The 23343-nt window shown below is 42.9% G+C and overlaps 1 protein-coding gene across 1 annotated transcript; it reads left to right on the top strand.

The window, feature by feature from the left end:
* The first annotated feature begins 19497 nt into the window (after positions 1 to 19497).
* On the top strand, positions 19498 to 22809 carry FZD1 (frizzled class receptor 1). The gene has a single exon (XM_026003735.2). It carries the CDS (start codon positions 19683 to 19685, stop codon positions 21636 to 21638), a length of 1956 nt encoding a protein of 651 aa, XP_025859520.2. The 5' UTR covers positions 19498 to 19682; the 3' UTR covers positions 21639 to 22809.
* Positions 22810 to 23343: the final 534 nt, after the last annotated feature.

The following is a 23343-nucleotide window of genomic DNA, read 5'->3' on the forward strand; positions in this document are numbered from 1 at the left end:
AGGCAACAAATAAGCCGCCACACAGCAACTCAAAGAGACACAGAAAAATACAACTAGCTCTTCAGAAACCATACAAGAGCAATTACCATATTTTAGCATATGGTTCCACACTGAATTATTTCACAGTTATAATTAGGTTGTTAATGCGGTGCAGAATTGGAAGATACACTAATTTGGTGTACACTTTATCTAATCTGCTGGAAATGCAACATTTAGAGGGCCTGACTCTTCACAAGCAATTAAAAAGGATTTCTTCAATGTAACTTTAATATCACATTCATGTGTGTGTGTGAGAGAGAGAGAGAGACAGAGAGACAGAGAGAGAAAGAGAGACAGAGGTTCCATCCCAGTTATAGGCACAAGCAATACACTAGTCTCTGATTTGTTTCCATTCTTCATCATGTATGATTCCTTTCTTTCTTGCGTGCTTTTTTATTTATTTATTGTTTATTTATTTATTTATTTATTTATTTATTTTTTGCCTTTGGTGAATTAAAACTGAATTTTCTTCTCCGGGACACTTCTCTGTTCCAGTCATAGTAAATACCAATTTCATTTCCATCCTATTATTTTTCTAATTAAGCATTTGTCATGCAAAAGAAGATCTGAGGTGCCTGTGCTTTCCATTATGTAAAATATTCAGTTATGATAATAGCTTTGGGATGGCATCTTGAAGGTGTTATGGAAAAAAATCTGGGAAGAAATAAACTGTATTTTACCTTGGACTTTTGCCTGTTTATTTTCTCCCTGGTTTGCCACAACTGCTAATATTAATAATGTCCCATCAATTGTGAAGGCTATAATTAGCATCTTTCAATAAAAGTTCTATTGAATGCTATCTAAAATTTGTCTTAAGGTTAAAAATATAACCCCACATCTCATTTTTTCTCTTCTAGTCACACTTAGCAAAACCTATAACTTCTATACTGATGAAATGTGCTTCTGAGCTCAAATTGTTTCAGAACAAAGTAGGAATATGCCAGAAGGACAACTTGGTATTTCTTGGCAATTCTTTCTTCCTTCTTATGACAAATCCCAAGGGGCTAGGCTCTGTCAAAGGAGAATTTATTTTCTAAATCCTTTGAACACAAAGCTTTTTCATTTTCTGTGGCAAGATATTTTTCCCAGACAAACATTGACAATCTCATCGTATGTCTATATGTAAATCCATACACATCCTATATATCCATACGTATATATATTCTATATATGTGTATATATGATATTAGGTATATTATATAGATATACATGATATTATCTATCAGTTTATAAAATCTTAGACTTTAATTTTCAATTTCCATAGTTTGCACAGAATACGCTGTGAAACTGGATTTTATAAAGGTGAAACCATTTATTTCTTCCCAATTTCTCAAAATGTCAACTGAGAGCTTTCTTGTCTTAGAAGGAACCCTGGTGCACATTTTGAAATTGCCAACTCCCAAAACACATTGCATATGGCCTGTATGTGTGTCTATCTGTCTGTTAACGCTGCCTGAGCAGAGTGCTAGCAGTTGAATCTCACTGTGAATAGCTGCGTGCTCAGTATTTTCAAAGGTGCTGCTGTGATGCCCCCTCAGACACCCCCTTTAGTGGACTGCTGACTCTCCCCCAGCAGCCGCCCTGAGTGTAGGTTGTGGAAGACTTACATAGGCCCCCACCTCTGGGAAAATTGTCCTGGACTAGCCAGTCTCACCCAGGAAGTTGGTAGGGGGGAAGCCACAGTTAATGGCTGATTGATAAATGTCCCAAAGGCTGGTGCCTGGAGCCCTGAGAGGGCAGCTGTGTGGTGTGGTTACTGCTCCAGAGCACCCTCTGACCTGGGGCCAGGCCAAGCCACTCACCTTACCTCTCCTGCTTCACTCCTTCCCTTCCCTGAAGAGCCCTTGCTCAAGAAATTGCCTACATTCGAATGCCTGTCTCAGGCTTTGCTTCTAGGATACTTCTTTCAATTTTAGACATGCAATTTTTCTAATCAATAAAATATAAATAATTCCTGCCTCATCTTTTCCTCAAAGTCGTGGTGGAAATAGCAAATTACGTGGAAAAATTTTGTAAACAGCCAAAGCAATAAGAATATTTTGCAGGCAACGTGATGTATTCTTTATTTTAATATTTCACCTTAGATTCTATGAGAATACAGTTGATTTCTAACAACTTGTGTCTTTTACATTTTAGGCTAATGTCCATCTTGCTCGTTTTATCACTCCCTAACATCATCTGATTTGTAACAGTTGCTGACTTGAGTGGTCACTTTGCACACCTGGGCTCTCCAAGGTGAAAGAGATGTGAGTTCCAGAAAAGGATGGTGTCAGTCTAGACAGCACACAGCACTCACCAAAGGCCACCTAAGCAGGAACCCAAGGCGTGGTTTTACCAGATCTTCATATAGTTTTAAGCTAAGCCAGCCACCAGATTTTTTTTTTATGTGAAATCTCCAGGTTCTTAAATGCTGACAATCCATTAAAAAAAATTTTTAAAGTTAACACCCTAGTATTCAAGTAAAACATGACTGGGGGCCTAACGGGGCCGGCAGTGTGTTACCTGTGTCCAGATTTAAGCGCCTGAAATAACAGACCAGGAGATTCCTACTGCGATCTCAGCTCCGTGCTGTGCTCAGCGCACAGTAGATAAAAGGCTCTGCAAGAACGGAACCACCATCAGCAATGCAGGTTTCCAAGGAGTTAAATGAATGACCGCTAGTTTTAGTAAACAGTTTTCCACTCTGTAAAAATTACTTAGCATATGATTCCTTTCCCTAAACAGTATTACAACATATGCAGATTTTTATTCACTTGCCAGTCTGCTATTGCATAACTTTTCAAGGACACTTAGTCTATTTCCTGATCTATTAAACAAAAATAATTATGCCTGACCTGAAAATAAGCAAAAGCATGAAAAGGGGCTTTACAAACAGGGGCGATCAATTCAGATGTAAAGAAATCACTGTTCTCTAAATTCTGCCCTGGGATCTAAATCCCGTACTCGAAAATTTGAAACCAAGGAACAGAGGCTCTCTTATCTTTCTCCTAAGATGGTGTTTCCTTAACTGTAGTCAAGATTTTTGCTATAAAAACTGCATTATTATTTTCTATTACCATTAACTGTCTGATCTTTTAAGTCAAATACGTTTTTTCCTAACCACCAACTATCTTTTTCAGATACCGACCTACCTTTGTCCTCAGCAATAATATATTTGAATGCACAGGTTTCATGTCCTAATATTTAACTTTCTACAAACACATACATACATATACTCATACATAGGTGTATGTATACTTTGCATATATATACATCTGTGTGTATGTGTATATATATCACATGCATCTGTGTCCCATCTAAAACCACCTTGCTTGGGGCACCTGGATGGTGGAGTGGTTGAGCATCTGCCTTTGGCTCAAGTCGTGATCCTGGGGTCCTGGGATCGAGTCCTGCATCAGGCTCCCTGCAGGGAGGCTGCGTCTCCCTCTGCCTATGTCTCTGCCTCTGTGTGTCTCTCATGAATAAATAAATAAAATCACCTTGCTTATCACCAATTTTATGTCTTCCATTTTAGAATATTTTGCCCACCTGAAATAGTAGAATTTCACAGGAAGATTTTCCACCTCTCTCAGTCTATTAATTTACTCACTGGGCATTTGTCACCTACTGTCTAACTCATGTAAACCTGGAACAGGCAGGAGATTAACATTATTGGTTCCACAAAATTTTAAGCCACTCTAAAAAGCTTTGTGAGCCCATGTGGCTAATGAATTTCAGGTAGGAAACTCATGCTCCCAATCTCCCAGCTCCAGATTCCTGTGGACTTGGTAACATTCAGCAATCAAGAGGGCAACCCCAAGAGAGCCATATTCATAAAATGCTTAAGCTTTCTTCTTAGAGTCGGCCCCAAAGGAATCCAGGTGGTGCTACTAGTGAGTTTTAATGCGGCAAAGTGTGGTGGCGCCCTTCTCAACAGCTTTCATGCAGGAAGCTGTCTGGTGCTATGTTCCTAACTAACCACCACCCACCCCCACCAGCATTGTCATTTCTAAGGTTGGCTTTAGCTATTTAATAGGATAATGGCATTCAAACCAGTCTCCATTAGGATATGAGATGACGTTAATAATTACAATCTGTGTGTTTAGGTGGCGTCTCTCCTGGCAAGTATTAAGAGTTGTACAAATGATATCTCATTTTCATCTTCATGACACCCTTGTGAAGCAAGCACTTTTTATTGCATTACTACAGAGAGAGCAGCTGAGGCGTGAAGAGGTTAAATGCATTGCCCAGTCTGAGAGCAGATTTGAGATCACAGATCTCAAACCTGGTTTGATGTTGTCTAAAGAAAGTATCTGTAATGTGTTTGTGTCTGGGTTTCACACCAAATGTAGGGGATGTCTCTAAAAATATTTACATTTAGGTCTCTAAACTCATAAGCTCTTTAAGCTTTGCATTCTGTGGGGAATAAATGACATGTGCCTTCTCGAACTGGCAAACAAACAGAGGTCCAATGCTGGAGTCTGACATAGTAAATATCATCTGCCAGATAACTTATTTAATAAATGCTTATGTACCAGGCCCTGTTCCAAGTGCTTTATAGATTTCTAAGTACCGTTACATTCCTCACTGTACAGGGAAAGTAAGGAAGCTAGACAACTTGCCCAAATGTCCCACAGCTGGTAAGTGGCAGATCTGGGATTCAAATCCACTCAATCTTGTTTCTGAGTTTATGCCTTTAAAGTGAACATCCTGCCATCAGCAGGCTTTTAATAGTTATTTGTTTGAAAATGTACTATGTTTCTCTCTCACACCAGTCAAATTTTGTTGTTGTTGTATTTTTTTCTGTCAGTGGTTATTCTCTTAATCCTAATTCTAGGCATAATCTTCTCATGTAGCCAATGATTCTGCCCCCATCCCAACTGTGCTTATATTCTAAATGGATGACCAGCCGGTATTCTAGGAGAGTGACTGGAAAAGAGGGTTTTGATCCATATCAATTATCAATCCATTCCACTCAGAGTCTTTCAAACACCTCCCAAAAGTATAGAAGAAAGAAAATCCTTTTTTTTTTTTTTTCATTTGTGCTTTAGAAAAGGAAGAAAAGTGACATTCACCCACCAGTTCATCCCACGATTGGGGTGAGTTTTTACAGTAAGTAAAACTATTTTTCACAGGTGACTTATGCAATATACCTTTCATTTGGAGAGTGTTTTCATTGTGTTCTGTATATTCATTATCTCATTTGATCCTTACACAATCGCCCAGTGAGATAATCAGGGAAGCGATTTTTATAAGCGCCATTTTATAGATGAGAAACTGAGGTTCAGCGTTGTTAAATAAACTTGTCCACAGTCACTCAGCTAATGAGCTACAGGAACAGAATATGTCCAGTGTCATATGTTAATAATCCCTATAAATTATCTCATCTCATATGAAGCTTAATAACTTATGGTGATATCATTGCTAAAATTAAGCATATAAGCCAATAAAAATCAGAACAATTTCTACTTAGGATTACAGACAGGACACTTGAGAACATTTAGTGATTTCCACATTCAGCTCCCTTCTCATGTTTGAGAGAACATGAAATAGACTTTCCAGGGTCATCAAAAGAAGGACTCCTGTGTGGCTACTCCTACCCAACCTGGGACTTGTAACTGCTTACTTACCCAGACATTGCCCATTGCCTGAAAGAAGGGACCCTCTAGGTCCGAAGAAGAGCCATCTGCCTTGTTTCAGGAATGTGTTCTTTGTCCCCTGGTGATAGACACTGTGTGCTGGAGAATTAGTTCACCAAAGAAGGAATGAAAAGGCAATTCACTCAAATGAGCAATAGATGGACTAGGCATTGGACCCTGAATGTCAAACTGCCAACTTGTATCTTTTCTATTAAATGTCTTCTACAGAAAATTGGTTATTTTTCTCTTCTAGTTGCTAGGGTAATTGCGATGAATTGCCACTTGTTATTTCAGATTTTTATACTTAGTTGGCCTATTTATTAGTATTATATTATTATTTGTTATTGATATTCCTCCAAATAGGTCATTATTGCAAGCATTGGCTTCTCTCCTCTGCGTAAGATCTTTACTTCCACCTGCCTAGAATCCAAGTGTCTGATGTGACCTTCTTTGGTTGTCTTTCCTGCTGCCTCAGGATTTTCTGGAGTTTTCTTCCCAAGTCCCTTTCCTTGAGAACTTCACTCCATCAGTCACAAGCATATCCCTCCACCCTCCCACCCCACTGTGTGCCTCAGCCTTTCTCTCTTCACTGGAACATTTCCCTTTATCCGCCAAGAGACTTAAATCTTTTCGATTCCTCTGTACTTTCCCATTCTTCATGCACATTGTCTTTGCTGGCTTCAAGGACATTAAAACCTGACCTTTGTCTCTTTGCAATTTGTTCCATTTACTTGCATTCCTCCTCCTACCCTAAAACACAGGTATTCTCCAAAATTTAGTCCTCAGTATTTTTATCTATTCTATAGAATTTCTCCTTTGGTGATTTAATGTTACTACTTTGTATCTGATGAATATTTTGTCAAGTTTCCTTTGAAACAATAGATCTCTTTTATTTATAAATAAAAAATGTGATGCCCTAAGTAAACATTTTAGCAAATAGGAAGCAGAAAAATATGAAAAGACTAATATATCATGACTACATATATGAGATTTACTCTAAAATGGAAGGGTATCTCAGTATTAGGGAATTTATTAATATGATTCACCATATTTATAGATTGAAGGAGACAAACCTCATATGATTATTCTACAGATTTTGAAATTTGATAAAATTTTAACATCCTTTCTAACAGGTCTCAATATTAGGAATGGATGGATAGTATTTCCTTAACATGATAAGATAAATGTCTTTCATCTCAAAGGTCGAAATTATCCTTAATGGGGAAACAGTAGAAATACTCTCATTGGGTCAAGAACTGAACAATTATGCTTAATAACACCAGTATTATTAATATTATTCTAAAAGTACTTTTCAACACAATTAGATAAGAGAAAGAAATAAAATATAAAATAGCAAAGGGGAGGAGGTAAAATTATGGTTATTAGAGTATCTTAGAGAATCAACTGAACTATAACAAATGATAAAGGAATTTTGTCTAGATGTGTTGGACAATGTGTAAGAATACACACGGTCTCACTTTTTGCTGATAAGAATATAAATTGGTACTACTAATACGGAGAACAATTTGGAAAGAGCTATAACAATTAAAATATGTGTAACCTTTGGTATAATAATTTCATTTCTAGGAACATATTCTTGTACAAAATGATATGGATCAAGAGTATTTTTTTGCAGCTTTATTTGTACTACACGATTAAAAACAAACATCCATGAATAGAGAACTGGTTAAATAAATTATGGTGCATCATGCAGAAGAATATTATATAGCCATTAAAAAGAATGAGGTTAACTTTATGTGTACTGAATATGGAACTACTTCCAAAATACATTGGTAAGTGATGAGAGGAAGGTGTGAAACCATGTGTATGGTAACTTACCATCTGCATGTTAAAAGAAAAGAAAAACAGCATGAGCATGAGCACATGCTTGTGCTCATATTTAAATACCTAAGGAACTTCCAAAAGTGGTTGCCTCTGGGAGTGAGACTGGAAGACTAAGATAAAGGAGTGAGAGGAAGATTTATTTTTTCCTATATGATTTTTTGTTATTGATTGTTAGTAAAACAATAAAAAAGTATTATAAAATAAAAATGCTTTTAAAAAGACCCCAAAACAAAGAGAAACAACAGTAACACAAAATCCACTGCCTCCTAAGAAATAGAAAAGAAATTCACATGGAATCTCTTCAGTAGCTATTGCTGTGTAACAAATCACTTCAAAGCCAAATGGCTTAAAACAACAAAAATGTAATATGTCTTACAATTCTATGAGTTGACAGGGCTCAGCTGGGCAGTTCTTCTGCTCACAGGGTATAACTGAGATCACTCAAGAGATGCTCTTGAATGCACAAGATGGTGCCTCAGCTCCAAGACCTTTCTGTGTTCCCACTCATCATTCAGTAATCCTGGGGCTTCTTGACAGCATTGCAGCCAGCTTCTAAGATCAAAAAAACAGAAACTGCCTGCCTTTGAAGGCTTAAGCTTGCAGCTAGTACAGTGTCACTTCTTCTGTGTTGTAGTGCTGGTCAAGCCAATCTCAAGACGAATTCAGATTCAAGGGGAAAGGAAATAGACTCCATCACTTAATTCAAGGAATGGCAAGTAATTTGTGGTTATCTTTAACCCCTGCAAATCTCCCATTTGCTCAGCTCAAATCACCACAGCTATACAACAGCTATTTGGAGTTTCTTAAGGTGTTAACAGATCTGGGTCAGATCATCTTATGTAACTCCTAATAGTTATTGTTTCTCCAAAAGAACAAAACAGCAGCATTTCTGGCCTTAGGTTAATAGAACAGTAATTTTATAGACTCTTAAAATTCAAGAGCTCCTTTAAAAACTATTTAAAATCCAGCTAGAATTTATATAGGTCTGTTTTATAGATACCAAAGATCAGATGGCATATCTATAAAATCTAGAGAAAGTAGGTAAAATGAATTTTAGTCAACCTTTCTTTTTCAAAAAGAAAAGCTAATATACTTCTGTAAAGAAGATGAGTATTTCTGGAAAGCAAAAGCAACCATGAGTCAGAGATATCAACAAGCTCTGTTACTAAGAGTAGAGACAAGCCTGCTCTGGAATCTCAGAAACTCAGGAGTGCCTTACTGGCCACCAGGAGTTCTGCTGGCTTCCTGGAAAGACTGATGAAAGAGATGGAGGGCCCAAGATAAGGCTACTGGTTCACCAGAGTTTAGATATGCTGTTGGCTATCATCCAGCCTTCTCATGGGTCCTCAAGTATGTCTTACCCCCTCTTACCTCTGAGTTTTTGCATCATTCCTCTTTACTCTCTCTCCTTATCACACTTTCCCTTTTGGGTTAGCTAACTCCTCTTCATCCTTTAGTGAAGGGTTTATATTTCTCAGCCATCGTGAAGTTTTCTTTGAGCCTGCCCACTTCCCAAAATTAGGTCAGATGTTCTTGGAGTAATTCCTATTTCTGTTGTATAAATAATTTTGCAAAGCTGTCCCACCTCTTCTCTGGAGTCTTAACCCATTATCCCAAGGTGAGCCCCAATGACCATGTCTATACATGAAGAACAGTTTTCCTGGCTCTGATCAATTAGTCCAAGGCAGACACTACACTCAAGATGGATGAAAGACAATCCCTTTTGAACTGAAAGATTTGGAGTTTTGATAACTAAGTCACATTAATGAAGCACAACAGAAGGAAAATCTATGAACTCCTACCAAAGAGGTAGGGCTAATTTGATTCTTGCTTAATTATCTCCTCCCTGTATCTTGTTAGGCACCTCTGTGACCATCTCTTTCTTTGATGAAGCTATCCAGAGTTCTGTATAGCTCCCAACCAAAGACTGAACATAATTTATACCAACTGGAATGAACTCATGTATGCATGGATAATGAGTGGTGTAAGTATTTGTTCTGTGTCCTTTTCAGTGCTAGAATGAAAGCTCTATGAAGACAGGATTAGATGTCTGCCTTGTTTGGTGTTATATCTTGGACACCAAGTGGAGTGCTTGGCACATGCAAAGTGCTCCATAAATATTTATTGCATGGTAATAAATGGAAATACAAAACTGATGAAGTTCTTTGGGAAGAGACTTCACTATGGTTTGAGCAGGAGGCTTACAGGACCATTGTCAGTTTAGATTCTGTATTGGTGAGAAATACTTTGAATGGAAGCTCTTGATTGAATTACTTAGGTAGTCATAGCTCAACCTTTGGAAAACATCCTGTATTATCTGATGGCAGAAAGAGTAAAGTAAAAAGACCCTGTTTACTTTTGGATGCCAAGATTTGTTGAAGGAGCTTTCTTACTATAGATGGAAAAATCTTTCTAAATTTAGGCAGTGCAGGAGAGAGGGATGGTAGCTCTGTGAAGCAGTGGATCCTGCAGAGCCGTGTAGCCCATTATAAACAGACTGGTGAGAGGGCAGCTTTGCAGCAGGAACAAGGCTGGCAGAGTCTCTGGTGGTCAGTATGTGAGCACAGAGCAGCCGTGACAGCCCTTTGCAGCAGGAAGAGCAGCTGGAGGTAGATGGAAACAGGGGCCAGAGGCAATCTCGTTTCCTGTCTATGACAATTCCCTGGAAACAGGGCTGACAGAGTTGAAATTTCAGTATCCATAGCGGTTCTAAAACCACACAGAGTTCTAGGGTTGCCCCCTACTCCCCAAGCTCTTCGCACTTTCAGGCTGGTGTCACAAGGGTAACACTATCTTAGCTGCGTCCTGGGGTATTCTAGTAAGAATTCCTGCAGAACACAGGTTTTTAATTCATCACAGAGGTGTGTGTGTCTTTGTAATTTTTTTTTTTTGAACATGAACCTGCTAGATAACTTGGTCTGATGTGTGAAAATTGAGTTTAAAAAATGGGAGCTTTTTATTTCTCTACTTAAGCTATCTACTTTCTAATTGCCTTAAAAGATGAAACAATTTTGCGTCAGAACATGTCCTGATAACAGCCCAATTCTTGATGCAAAACCGTGTCTGAACTTTGGAATGATATCCAACTAAGAGTCAAAACCTGATTTCCCCCGGCAGCCACAATACAGTAACCCTCAATCCTCGTGACTCACTCCATTCTTCTTGGGGAAGGTTCCAGCTCTACCAGTTCAAGCTTGTCCAGTCCTGTCAGGAGCTACTTTGCCAACATACAGGTGTTTATGTAGAGGTGAGACATTTTGTTCAGTTGCTGTGAGTCTGAAACCACAAAATCTGTTTAATAGCAATTTTATCCAAAACAGTTTTTTTTTTTCAGTATTGGTGAGGGCCAATAGCTTTAAAATTTGTGTTTAATTTTTCTTAAAAAGCTTTACTGTAGTTAGCTAAGGAAGAATTATACAACCCAATGGTTAAGCTTCTATAGTCAATAGCCAGACAGCCATGGTTCAAATCTCCCTTCACCTGTTCACTAGGGTGTGACTAGTTCCTAATTCTCTCTAAGCCTCATTTCCCTCTTCTGTGAAGTGAAGATAATAAAACATCCCTCAGAGAATGAATGTGAGAACTAGCTAGCACATAGTAAACACTCAGTAAGTGTTGTTATTGTTATAGCTATCTTGAGCCCTGGAATATAAAATAAAATTATTTTATAGATTCAGATTTCTTCATGTGACAGGTTTTAAAAATGCTACAAATCCTTTGATGCTGTTCCTCTTGAAGTGATATCCATGTCCCTTGCATTGAATCTATTCAGGCTTGTAACTGTTTTGACCATTAGAACATGTTGGAAATGTCACTATGTGGCTTCCAAAACTAAGTCATGAAAGAACGTGTAGCTCCTGCCTCATTTGCTGGCAACTGAACTGTCATGTATCAAGTCTGACTACCCTAAGGCTTCCATGCTGGAGAGGTGGCTTGTATCACTCTGGCTGACAGTCACACCAACCAGAGCTAGCCACCCCTGCCTAGAGGCCAGGCATTTTGGAAGTGGATCCTCCAGCCTTAACTGTTCCAGCCCTCAACTGTCCGAGTCACCCCTAGTTGGTGGAGTCCTCCCAGCTAAGTCTCCCGATTCCATGGTGTATATAGATAACTCATCCCCGCTGTCCCTGTCCAAATTCCTGAGTCCATGAATCATGAGGATAATAGAATGGCTATCATTTTGTGCCACTAAATTTGGGGTGGTTTGTTACATAGCCATATGTATATGGCATATTTAGAAAATAATGGATTTAGAGGTAATCATGGAGTAAAAGGGAAAATTGTATCAAAATCATCAGATCTAATCTTGATTTGTGTGCATGCTTTCCAAATATCTATTAATTTTTAATGATGGCAAAGTTTACTCTCTTTTTTCTAAGCTCAGATTCCTGTGTTAATCTGAATGGCTGGCAGCAAACAGAATGCCACATAAACTCCACAGACTGCAAAGCCCCCAGGGGAAGTACACTAGCCCATATAGCAGAGATTGCTCTTACTTCTGTTCTTGACAGAGCTGAGGAGAAATGAAAGCTGAAAAGAAAAGCTCGATTTAAACAGACCCCGATTGCATTCCAACCTATCAGATCAATAATGCAGAGATTCCTCAAATCAATATGCTGAGGCAGTTTTATCAAATGCACTTGCCTATTGATTAATACTCTGACTTTTAAATGTAAATATGCATACCTCTCAGTTGTGATCAGAATTACAGAATATTAAAGCCAGCATTTAGATTGTCACCCTAATTTTATAAATGAGGAAATTGAGGCTCAGGAAAGCAAGAATACTCACTAAGGTGAAAGAAGTGCTTTTACCCAGCACTGAAGAATACCCTAATGTCCACACCCTTCTTCTGATGCAGGAAAAATGTAAGAATGGTGAGTACATCCCCTAAAGGTGTCCCCCATTAAATTGGATCACAGGAAAGCTGTATTTTTAGCCTACTTTTTTTTCTTAGTCTCCTTCACCTAAGACACACATCATTATATCTTGGTTTTTATTATGGGTGGGTATTAGAAATGTCCATCTGACATTGTCCTATGGTATTTGATATCTGTTATACTAAAACATTGAAATAACTGTCATAGAGCTAGGTTTTTGGGCAGGATTTTGTATTCCCTAATGAACTTTCTTTAATTAGGTTACAAAAGCTAGGGAATTTATCTTGTTTCCCTTGGCATGCTGCTGTGGTAATGCAGGTAGTAACTGCATTTGAATTGTGGCTTCCCCACTGACAGACTACGTGAGCAAGGCAATGTCTTTTATTTAAGACATCATTTGAGAGAGACAGAGAGAGCAAGAGCAGGGGGAGGGCAGAGAGAGAGAGAGAGAGAGAGGGAGAAGCAGACTCCCTGCTGAGTGCAGGGCTTGATGTGGGGCTCAATCCCAGGACCCTGAAATTATGACCTGAGCCAAAGTAGGACACTCAACCAGCTGAGACACCCAGGTGCCCCTGAGCAAGGCAATGTCTTAAGCTTCCATTTCTGCATCTTAATTGAAGCTCATCATCTTGCTATCTGAATCAGCATTGTTGTGAAGATTAAGTTAGGTACTATGATATAATGACAACTTTCATGGGGAAAAATGGTGTTTTTCTTTTTTACTTTTTTCAACTATTAGGATCATTTTAGCCTTAGATGTCTAATAAAATACAAATAGCCTGGTGCTTTTCTTTACTCCCCGGCCAAAGATATGTCAGATCTGAAATGAAATGCCTGGTTGCATGTTCCATTTGGTCTTAATCGTAGTCCCAAAGATGTTCTTTTAAGAAGAATTTGTACTAATTCTTTAGAAACCACGGATTGACTTCCATGTTACCGTTGGCCAGAAGATTTCAGGTTAAGGCAAACAAACAAACAAAAAACAAATTGAAAAAAAAAAAACCAAATTGATTACACTATGATTTTAAAAGATGTACAAGTCATTTCCCTTATGTCAAGTTGTCCAGAAATGAGAGCAGAAAGGCTTGCTTACAGAGGCACAAGTTTTACTTGTTCTCTTAAAAACTTCTTTCTGCACCCAAATGATTCTAAACTCTGCTCCCCACATCTTAGCCAATCAGAGAAGCCTCTTTCAGCTCATGAAACATAAGGTTTTAATTACAAGGGATCATCTATATTTCTTGCCTAAGGCCTCACAGAAGGACTACATTTTAAATCCAATACAAATGCTTATATGTTTTGCAAAAGTTTTCCCAGAGTATACACTATTTCCAATTGTATAACAACAGACTAATTAAAGCAGAGTCATGAGATAGCTCTTTGCATAGGGGCTTTGGAGAAACTGAGATTTAAGTAATATATTTAGCAAAGTGTTCTTTTATAGTTTAATCTTTGAATTACAGGACAAATATGGGTAATTATTATCCTACCTTGTTGATGATAATTCAATGATGTGAATTCTCTTTCCTTCTATACTTCTATTTATTTTAAATGAGGTTTGTGAGTACAAATAATCCATGATTCATATTTAGACCTACTGAATATTCCCTTCTATATTAAATTTTTGAGTCTATTTAAAATATACATTATAACAAATTATAGCTGACTCTCAAAAGAGAAGTCAGTTTAGGATCTTACTATGAGTCAGCTGTAAGTGCCCTATAATAGGGATGTCTGGGTGGCTCAACAGTTGAGTGTCTGCCCAGAACATGATCCTGGAGTCCCAGGATGGAGTTCCACATCAGGCTCCCTGCATGGAGCCTGCTTCTCTCTCTGCCTGTGTCTCTGCCTCTCTCCCTGTGTGTCTCTCATGAATAAATAAATAAAATCTTTTTTAAAAGTGCCCTGTAAGATAATAGTCAAGATAATCAAATTGTCTCTTTTGATAAGCTGTTTTAGGAAAAGCAATATATATTTTTAAAAGATGGACCTCGCAAAGAGAGTTTATAAATTGAGGCTTTGTGTATAAATGAATCCAAAAACTATCCCACCAATGTCAAGAACAGATTTGTGTAAGAACGAAGGAAAAAAAAGGAACAAAGAAAAGACACTTAGTTTTAGAATTGTTGCAAAAGAATACAGATGTTTGGGAAGATAAGTATTAGCTTATGCAGAAATTCTTGGATTGGAATTTCAAGAAGGAATAAGGTAGAGATCTAGGGTGAAAGCTTAGGCAGCATCTCTAACCTCCAGTGTCTCTGCAAAGGCAGTATGATAGACTCCTAGGTGATGCCTCTCTGATAGGAGGGAATAGCATAGTCTGAGTTTTCTCTATCATTATCATCTCCCTAACCAATCAATATTCCCTTTACTAGGAATTCAAAGAAAAGAATGAACTCCTGACAGACAAAAGTGATACAGACGTGAGAGTCCAATCTTAAAGTTTCAAACTATATTAAGTGTAACCCAGCACTTCTCAAACTCCATTCCACAGAGCACAAGTGTCAAGCAAAATATTTATAATCTGAGTCCCAACAGTGTTATCCTATTATCCTGGTATAGAAAACTATGTTAAATACTAAGGAATCACCATGATCTGCACATCTCAGAAACCACATTTTCTTCTATGATTTTTAGGAGTAGCATATTCATATTCTGTTACTCAATGAAAGTCCATAGAGTTTGATTAGACACAAGGCCTACTTTGGTACTTACTGGCTATAGAACCTTGGACAAGTTGCTTAACTACTTTGAGTATTAGATTCCTCATCTATTAAAAGAAGATAATAATTAGTACCTTATCTCAAAGAGTGGTAGAGTTTAAGTGACAAGATGCAATGTATATAGCGTGCTTTAGGAAAAACAATGCCAAATACATATGATAGATGCTCAAAAATATAGTCTTAACCAGTGTTATAACCTCCGTTATTCAACAAAGATAATTCAAGCTTGCTACCCACAATGCAGCAACAAAACAACTCAACTAAGAGTTCAAGGTCCGCCAGGTTGCATGTGGAGCATTCACCTAACTGCTTGCGTGTCCATGTGCACTCAACTGTATGTAATTGGAACTGGATCTCTAGCCCTGGTAATTATCCACATTCAACCTGACATAAGCAGTCTGGAGAAACTTCAGAAGATTTGGAAAAGGCCTGATAAAACAAGACCTTTGATATAAGAAAACTTGACAGAGTCTGAAGCTTGAAGAACCAATATCAAGGAGGAACTGGGTTATGTTTATAGTTCTTGCTTAATTGAAATATTTTAATTTCAAAGTTCATAGTAGTTCATACTTATTTGGTCATTTTTATCTGTGGATCTCAAACCTTTCCACATCCTGAGAAAATTATATATTTTAAAGTAAAAATATGCTGCTCATGTTTCTCTTCTAGCACTTTGTTATCCACAGCCTGCATCACCTCCCCAAAAGACTTTCCATAACACTAATTGTCATTGGTTACAACTCTGAACTGTTCTTGATTTTAATAACTTCCTCTATATCACATAGGTTTAATAAATGAAATACTGGGTTGATATAAAATAAATAGAAAATCTAGGGTTTTTTTTTTTTAACTTTGGAAGACAACTCTCAGAAAAAAAATTCTTTGTAGGTCTTTTTTAACACAATCTATTGAGAGAGAACTACAGAAAATTGACTTTAAAAAATAAAAGAATGATAACTACTCAAAAGAACATAGAAAGGGCTAAAATAAACATCTAATGAAATTCAAACCAAACAAGCTGTTTACCTGGAGTTTGTCCCTTAACATTTCTGAGCCTAGTATTTTTCATTGTAAACAGGAGAAAATTAACTCGTTCTTAGATGATGTCTTTAGTTCCTTCCAGTTCCATAATCCGGCAAGGACGATGTTTTTTTCTTTTTTGATTTATTTATGAGAGGGAGAGACAGTATAAGAGGGAGGGACAGAGGGAGAGGAAGAAGCAGACTCCCCACTGAGCAGGGAGCCCACCTTGGGGCTCAATCCCAAGACCCTGAGATCATGACCTGAGCCAAAGGCAAAAGCTTAACCCACTGAGCCACCCAGGGGGCCCCAAGAACAACTTCTCTTTCTCTCTCTTTTAACTCTGCTGGCATTGCTGAGCCTCCTTCCTAGTGAACTTCACTGCCCAGTGGAATGTAAAATAAGCTCAAGAATTTCAATAGAACAACTTTTGAAGCAAAAAAGTGTCACCTACTCTGAGGAACAGTACTGAACATTCTGCCTTTTTCCCCTGTGCCCCATCCATTGGGGGAGAAGAGGGTTTGGAGCAGTGGTGTTGGTGGATGCTTAATGCATGTGATACTTGGTAACTAACACATTAGAATCAATTCGCTTTTCACCCAGCCAGTCACCAAGAATGACCTTGAGAGAGTGGACCACAAGACAGATAAGCCTTTACAAGCAAGGGGTGGTAGAAGGAATATGTCTTGGTAAAGTTTCTAAGTGTGGGATATTCTCAGCAGAAGAATGAGCATCAGGGCAGAAGGCTAGAGAAAAAGTGTCCTTGGGATACTGTGGGCCAGGATGCTGGAAGGTAAAATGAACAATTACGGACTGTGAGTGCTCAAAAGACCTCAGTGAACATCTCTTTTTCAATATCAAAATCTTTCAGGAATTACTGTCAATACACATACACACACTCATATATAATACATGTTGTATACAACATTTAGTACCTGTTGCATTTTCTTTAAAAAGAAATACTAGGAAGAAAAAAAAAGAAAAATAAAAAAACTAGGCATCCAGAAATACTTTAAAACAAATATATATTTCATGAATTTACTACATCCACGAATATTTGAAAAAACAATAATATATGTATCTGAGATAAACAGATGTCATTTTGGCTTAACAGGTAGAGATACAACTGTACATTCTTTAGAGACACCAACATGCTTGATGATGAAATTCACAGTGCCCTGTTAGTACGTGGTACAAGTACCACCCATCTTAAGTAGTGACCTTTATGTCTAGACTAATGGTCAAGCTTCCCAGTGACAGCATGCGCCCCAGGAGTCATCTTTCACAGTCATTCTGAAGCCACCCCCCAAGTCCCACCGCCCCCCCCCCCCCCGTCCCCTGTAAGTGGGAGAAAGTGACCCTCAAAAGCTCCCTATTGTCTGTATATTACTCAACCCAAACTTTTTAGTATAGACTAAAACTTTCTCCTGCCTTACTCATGATATCTCAGCCACACTCACTCCTCATCCTGCTCTTTTCAGCAATTTAAGCACGTCAGAGCTTCTGTCTTTTGCACCTTTCACCCACCTATCAGAACACTTCTCACCCATTTCCAATGACTGGCTGCTTCCCCTGTGCCCATTCAGCTTTAAAATGGGTGGCAGGATAACTGATTACCTTTCTTTGCCCCACTGCACTTCATCCTCCTGTAAGGCTGGGCATACATCTCATACATCTCTGTATTCTGCTACCTAATATGGCTTATAGCATTAAGACGTGCTTCCTAAGTGTGTATTTAACGAATGAATGAATAAACAAAAGATAGGAAACAACTGCAGAAAAGTATCCTGAGAGTCTAATCATAGGCCAACAAATCCTAGGTAGAATTAATAATACAATGGCACTTAACTGATAAAACTGAGTCACCTAGTTAAAGCATCCTTTAAACACACACACACACACACACACACACACACACACACACACAACCCTACGCATAGAACAAGAATATAAAAGTAGGCTGCGACGGATGGTGTTGTTTGGAATTAGGAAGGGAATGTGCAGTTAGCTCTCTGGCTTTCAGATTTCGCTGTGTTGTTTAGGAAACTGGCGTCCCCAGCTCCCCACGCCGGGGGCGGACCACCGCGCTGCTGCCCGGCCTGAGGTCCCTAACTGGCCCGGTCCGGCCCTCCCAGGAGCGGCCCCTGCTCCTGGGCGTCCCCGGGGTTTGGAAGGCTCCTGGGGGCTCCCCAGCAGCCCAGGCTGTTGGTCAGCGACGCTTCTGCTCCGGGCCGAGGCACCTCTGGGGGCTCGGGCAGCGAAGACGCTCCCGAAGAGAGGTCGCCGGGTTCTCCAGATTTTCTCTCTAAATATGTAACAGACGCTCTCCCTTTGCTTCTGTTTCTGACTTGACTGAGGAGGAGAAGGACTACAAGAAGGATGGATAGTAGCAGCGGACGGCGGCGCAGCTGGCTTTACTTTTTTCAGTTCCGTCAAAGTTCGTGTTTGTGTTTTGCTGCTGTTCTGCATTTGACAGCGACCCCGCCAACTTGTCCCCGGGGGGACGGCGCGTCCGAAGCCCGCCAGGCCCAGCCCGCGAGCTCCAGGACTCACTGGAGCAACAACATATTAAACAAAACCTCGACAGACACGAACTCCAAGGAAGCCAAGCGCTCCTGAAGTCCGAGGCATCTGCTCTGATGGCAGCGCTCGGTTTGCTGTTTGTAACCAGCGTTAAGAGCAGGATTTTCAAACATGGAAATGGACGCAAGAAAAGAAAAAGCTAAGTCCCGGGGTCCGCCGACTCCTATTCATTATCTCCAACGGCATATGGGACCATTCTCCTACCAGTCCTCGCCCTTTCTTCTGCAAAAGGAAAAAGCAACCAAGCCTGTCCCGCTTCATAGCAAAGCCACTCTTTGTGCCGGAGCGGTGCCTCTGCCACCACTACTACTTCGTCCTCCTCCTCCTCCTCCTCCTCCTCCTCCCGTCTCTCCCTCCTCCCGCCCGCTCGCCGACTTTCGCTCGGGGAAGCAGGCAGCGGGCGCCCTTTGCGCCGGGAAGCCAGTGCTGCGATTGGGCGACGGTCCCTGAGCCTCCAGCTCTGCGTCGGTTTCAAGGCTCCTCCCTCCTGGTGAAAGACAGACTGCGGGGCGCCTGGAAACCGGTCCGAGGGCGCGCGCGAGAGAGGAGAGCGAGCGAGTTGAGGGATTGACACAAATGGTCAGGCGGCGGCGGCGGAGAAGGAGGCGGAGGCGCAGGGGGGAGTCGAGGCCGCTGGGCTGCGGAGAGTTGCGCGCTCCACGGGGCCGCGGCCACTAGCGCTGCGCCGCCAGCCGGGAGCCCGCACAGCCCAGGGCCAGGAAGGCGGGACGCGACCCCGGCGCGCCGGAGCCGCCCGGGCTCTCCCCGCCGCCCACGCTTCATGAATCGCAAGTTTCCGCGGCGGCGGCGGCTGCGGGGCGCGGAGCGGGAGCCGGGGCAGCGGGCGGAGCGCGGCTTGGGCTCGACGGAGGGCACCGGCGCGGAGGAGATCTCCCCGGCCGCTGGGGGAGCCGCCGCCGGCTGCGCCGCGGCCAACCCGAGCCGAGCGGCGCCGAGGACGGAGCCGAGAAAGTATGGCTGAAGAGGAGGCGCCTAACAAGTCCCGGGCCTCCGGCGGCCGCGCGAGCTGGGAACTTTGCGCTGGGGCGCTGCGGGCTGGCCCCGTGGCGGAGGGGAGCGGGGACGCGGGCGGCCGTCGCCGCCGCCGCCCCCGAGCTGACTCTGGACGCCTGGCGCGCCGGCTGCTGCTACTGCTCTGGCTGCTGGAGGCTCCGCTGCTGCCGGGGGCCCGGGGGCAGGCGGTGGGCCAGGGGCCGGGCCAGGGGCCCGGGCCGGGGCAGCAGCCGCCGCCGCCGCCGCCTCAGCAGCAGCAGAGCGGGCAGCAGTACAACGGCGAGAGGGGCATCTCCATCCCGGACCACGGCTACTGCCAGCCCATCTCCATCCCGCTGTGCACGGACATCGCGTACAACCAGACCATCATGCCCAACCTCTTGGGCCACACCAACCAAGAGGACGCGGGCCTCGAGGTGCACCAGTTCTACCCCTTGGTGAAGGTGCAGTGTTCGGCGGAGCTCAAGTTCTTCCTGTGCTCCATGTACGCGCCCGTGTGCACCGTGCTGGAGCAGGCGCTGCCGCCCTGCCGCTCTCTGTGCGAGCGCGCGCGCCAGGGCTGCGAGGCGCTCATGAACAAGTTCGGCTTCCAGTGGCCCGACACGCTCAAGTGCGAGAAGTTCCCGGTGCACGGCGCCGGCGAGCTGTGCGTGGGCCAGAACACGTCGGACAAGGGCACGCCGACGCCCTCCTTGCTGCCCGAGTTCTGGACCAGCAACCCCCAGCACGGCGGCGGGGGGCACCGCGGCGGCGGCTTTCCGGGGGGCGCGGGCGCGTCGGAGCGCGGCAAGTTCTCGTGCCCGCGCGCCCTCAAGGTGCCCTCCTACCTCAACTACCACTTCCTGGGGGAGAAAGACTGCGGCGCGCCGTGTGAGCCGACCAAGGTGTACGGCCTCATGTACTTTGGGCCCGAGGAACTGCGCTTCTCGCGCACCTGGATCGGCATCTGGTCAGTGCTGTGCTGCGCCTCCACGCTCTTCACGGTGCTCACCTACCTGGTGGACATGCGGCGCTTCAGCTACCCGGAGCGGCCCATCATCTTCCTGTCGGGCTGCTACACGGCGGTGGCCGTGGCCTACATCGCCGGCTTCCTGCTGGAGGACCGTGTGGTGTGTAACGACAAGTTCTCCGAGGACGGGGCGCGCACGGTGGCGCAGGGCACCAAGAAGGAGGGCTGCACCATCCTCTTCATGATGCTCTACTTCTTTAGCATGGCCAGCTCCATCTGGTGGGTGATTCTGTCGCTCACCTGGTTCCTGGCAGCCGGCATGAAGTGGGGTCACGAAGCCATCGAGGCTAACTCGCAGTATTTTCACCTGGCAGCGTGGGCCGTGCCAGCCATCAAGACCATCACCATCCTGGCGCTGGGCCAGGTGGACGGCGACGTGCTGAGCGGGGTGTGCTTCGTGGGGCTCAATAACGTGGACGCGCTGCGCGGCTTCGTGCTGGCGCCGCTCTTCGTGTACCTGTTCATCGGCACGTCTTTCCTGCTGGCCGGCTTCGTGTCCCTCTTCCGCATTCGCACCATCATGAAGCACGACGGCACCAAGACGGAGAAGCTGGAGAAGCTCATGGTGCGCATCGGCGTCTTCAGCGTGCTCTACACCGTGCCCGCCACTATCGTCATCGCCTGCTACTTCTACGAGCAGGCCTTCCGGGACCAGTGGGAGCGCAGCTGGGTGGCCCAGAGCTGCAAGAGCTATGCCATCCCCTGCCCCCACCTCCAGGCGGGTGGAGGCGCCCCGCCCCACCCGCCCATGAGCCCAGACTTCACAGTCTTCATGATCAAGTACCTTATGACACTGATCGTGGGCATCACGTCGGGCTTCTGGATCTGGTCCGGCAAGACCCTCAACTCCTGGAGGAAGTTCTATACCAGGCTTACCAACAGCAAACAGGGAGAGACCACCGTCTGAGACCCCCGGGGGCTCAGCCCTTTCCCAGCCATCAGCTTCGTCCCAGCCACCCCCAAAAAGCTGGCCCCGTGGAAACCTTGCCAAACCTGGCTACTCAAGGCTTCCTCACTAGCCGTTCGCTTGCTTTTCGCAGGCTCCTTTTAACAACGCAGCTCCTGCAAAAGCTTCCGTCCCCGGGGGGCAAACGGACTGGAGGGCCCAGCCGCCACAGGGGGGACAGAGAGACAGACGCCTCTCTCGTTCTCACACTCTGGTACCTGGACTGTATGCTTTTATGATTGTAAATAGCCTGTGTAAGATTTTTGTAAGTATATTTGTATTTAAATGACGACCGATCACGCGTTTTTCTTTTTCTTCCTCTTCTTTTTTTCTCTTCTTTTTTGGTTTTGTTTAATTTTTAATTATTTAGGGCCGTTTAACCATCTGAGGCTTTTCCTTCTTTTCTCTTTTCAAAGTACTGCAGAGATAAAACCGGAGCTCGCGGTGCTCCCCCTTGTTCTGGCACGCCCCTCCCTGCGGGCGGTGGGGTGCCTCTGGGGCCGGGCGGCCCGAGTCGCTCGCCTCCTCCTCTTTCTACTCCCCCCACCCCCACCTTTCCCTTCAGTGCTTGGGGTCAGGACTCTTTAGTTACAGAGCTCCACAGAGTTTCCAAAACCGGGGGTAGGCCCCTGCCCATCCCAGGCGTGCCCTTGAGGAGCAGGAGGTCCCAGGTTGTGAAGGCCTTGTCCCTTTGACTATCCGAAATTGAATTTTTTCTCTGTCCAGAACCTTACCCTTAGCTTCTAGGAGGCCCACAGAGACAGGCTGTGGCAGTCCCAGCCTCCTTCCACACCGGCTTCCAACGCCCAGGCACTCCCTCCTTCCACCTAAGTTGCTTAGAGGTTGAGTGGGATAACCAGTGCCAAACTTTTTCAAGTCTAATTTTTGGTGGATGAGCTCATTTCATTCTCTAGTGTCTAAAACCTGGTATGGGTTTGGCCAGCGTCATGGAAAGATGTGGTTGCTGAGATTTGGGAAGAGGCATGAAGCTTTGTGTGGTTTGGGAGAGACTGAAGATGGGGATTATAAAATGTTAATTCTAATTGCATACGGATGCCTGGCAAACTGCCTATAGCACTGAGACAGCCCACATTTCAGTTTTACCTTTCTGTAAAAAAAAAAGAAAAAGAAACAGTAGGTCACCTGGAAAGCTTTGTTAAGGAGTTGATCGCTGCTTTCCTCACCAGGACAGCAGACCGTTGATAAGCTGAATAGAAAAACTTGAAGGAGACTTCAGTGTAATGGACTTTCTCAAAATGAAGTGCTCCTTTCTTATTTTTAATCAAATAATAATTAGACATATATCAGAAACTTTAAAATGTAACAGTGGCACACTTTCAGCATAAGGTGATGATGATTATTCAGCAATACATTCTGAGGGAGGAATAATCCACATCATTAAAAACAACCTTGTAAGATTCCAGGAGGTAAAGGAAGTGGAATAATTGATGGAGTTAGCTCCTGAAATAAACGAAATATGGGCATGCATGGTTAAAGGAAAGTGTGCAGTTTTCCTGCATTGAATCCTGTGTGCTCTTTTCTGGATTTACAGAAATGTGTCAAATGTAAATCTTTCAAAGCCATTTAAAAATATTCACTTTAGTTCTCTGTGCAAAAGAGGAGGATAGCAATCCTCCTGATTGTATGGTTTTAAATTTTAAGAGTT

The sequence above is a fragment of the Vulpes vulpes genome, chromosome 7, assembly GCF_048418805.1.
Source record: "Vulpes vulpes isolate BD-2025 chromosome 7, VulVul3, whole genome shotgun sequence".
NCBI lineage: Eukaryota > Metazoa > Chordata > Mammalia > Carnivora > Canidae > Vulpes > Vulpes vulpes.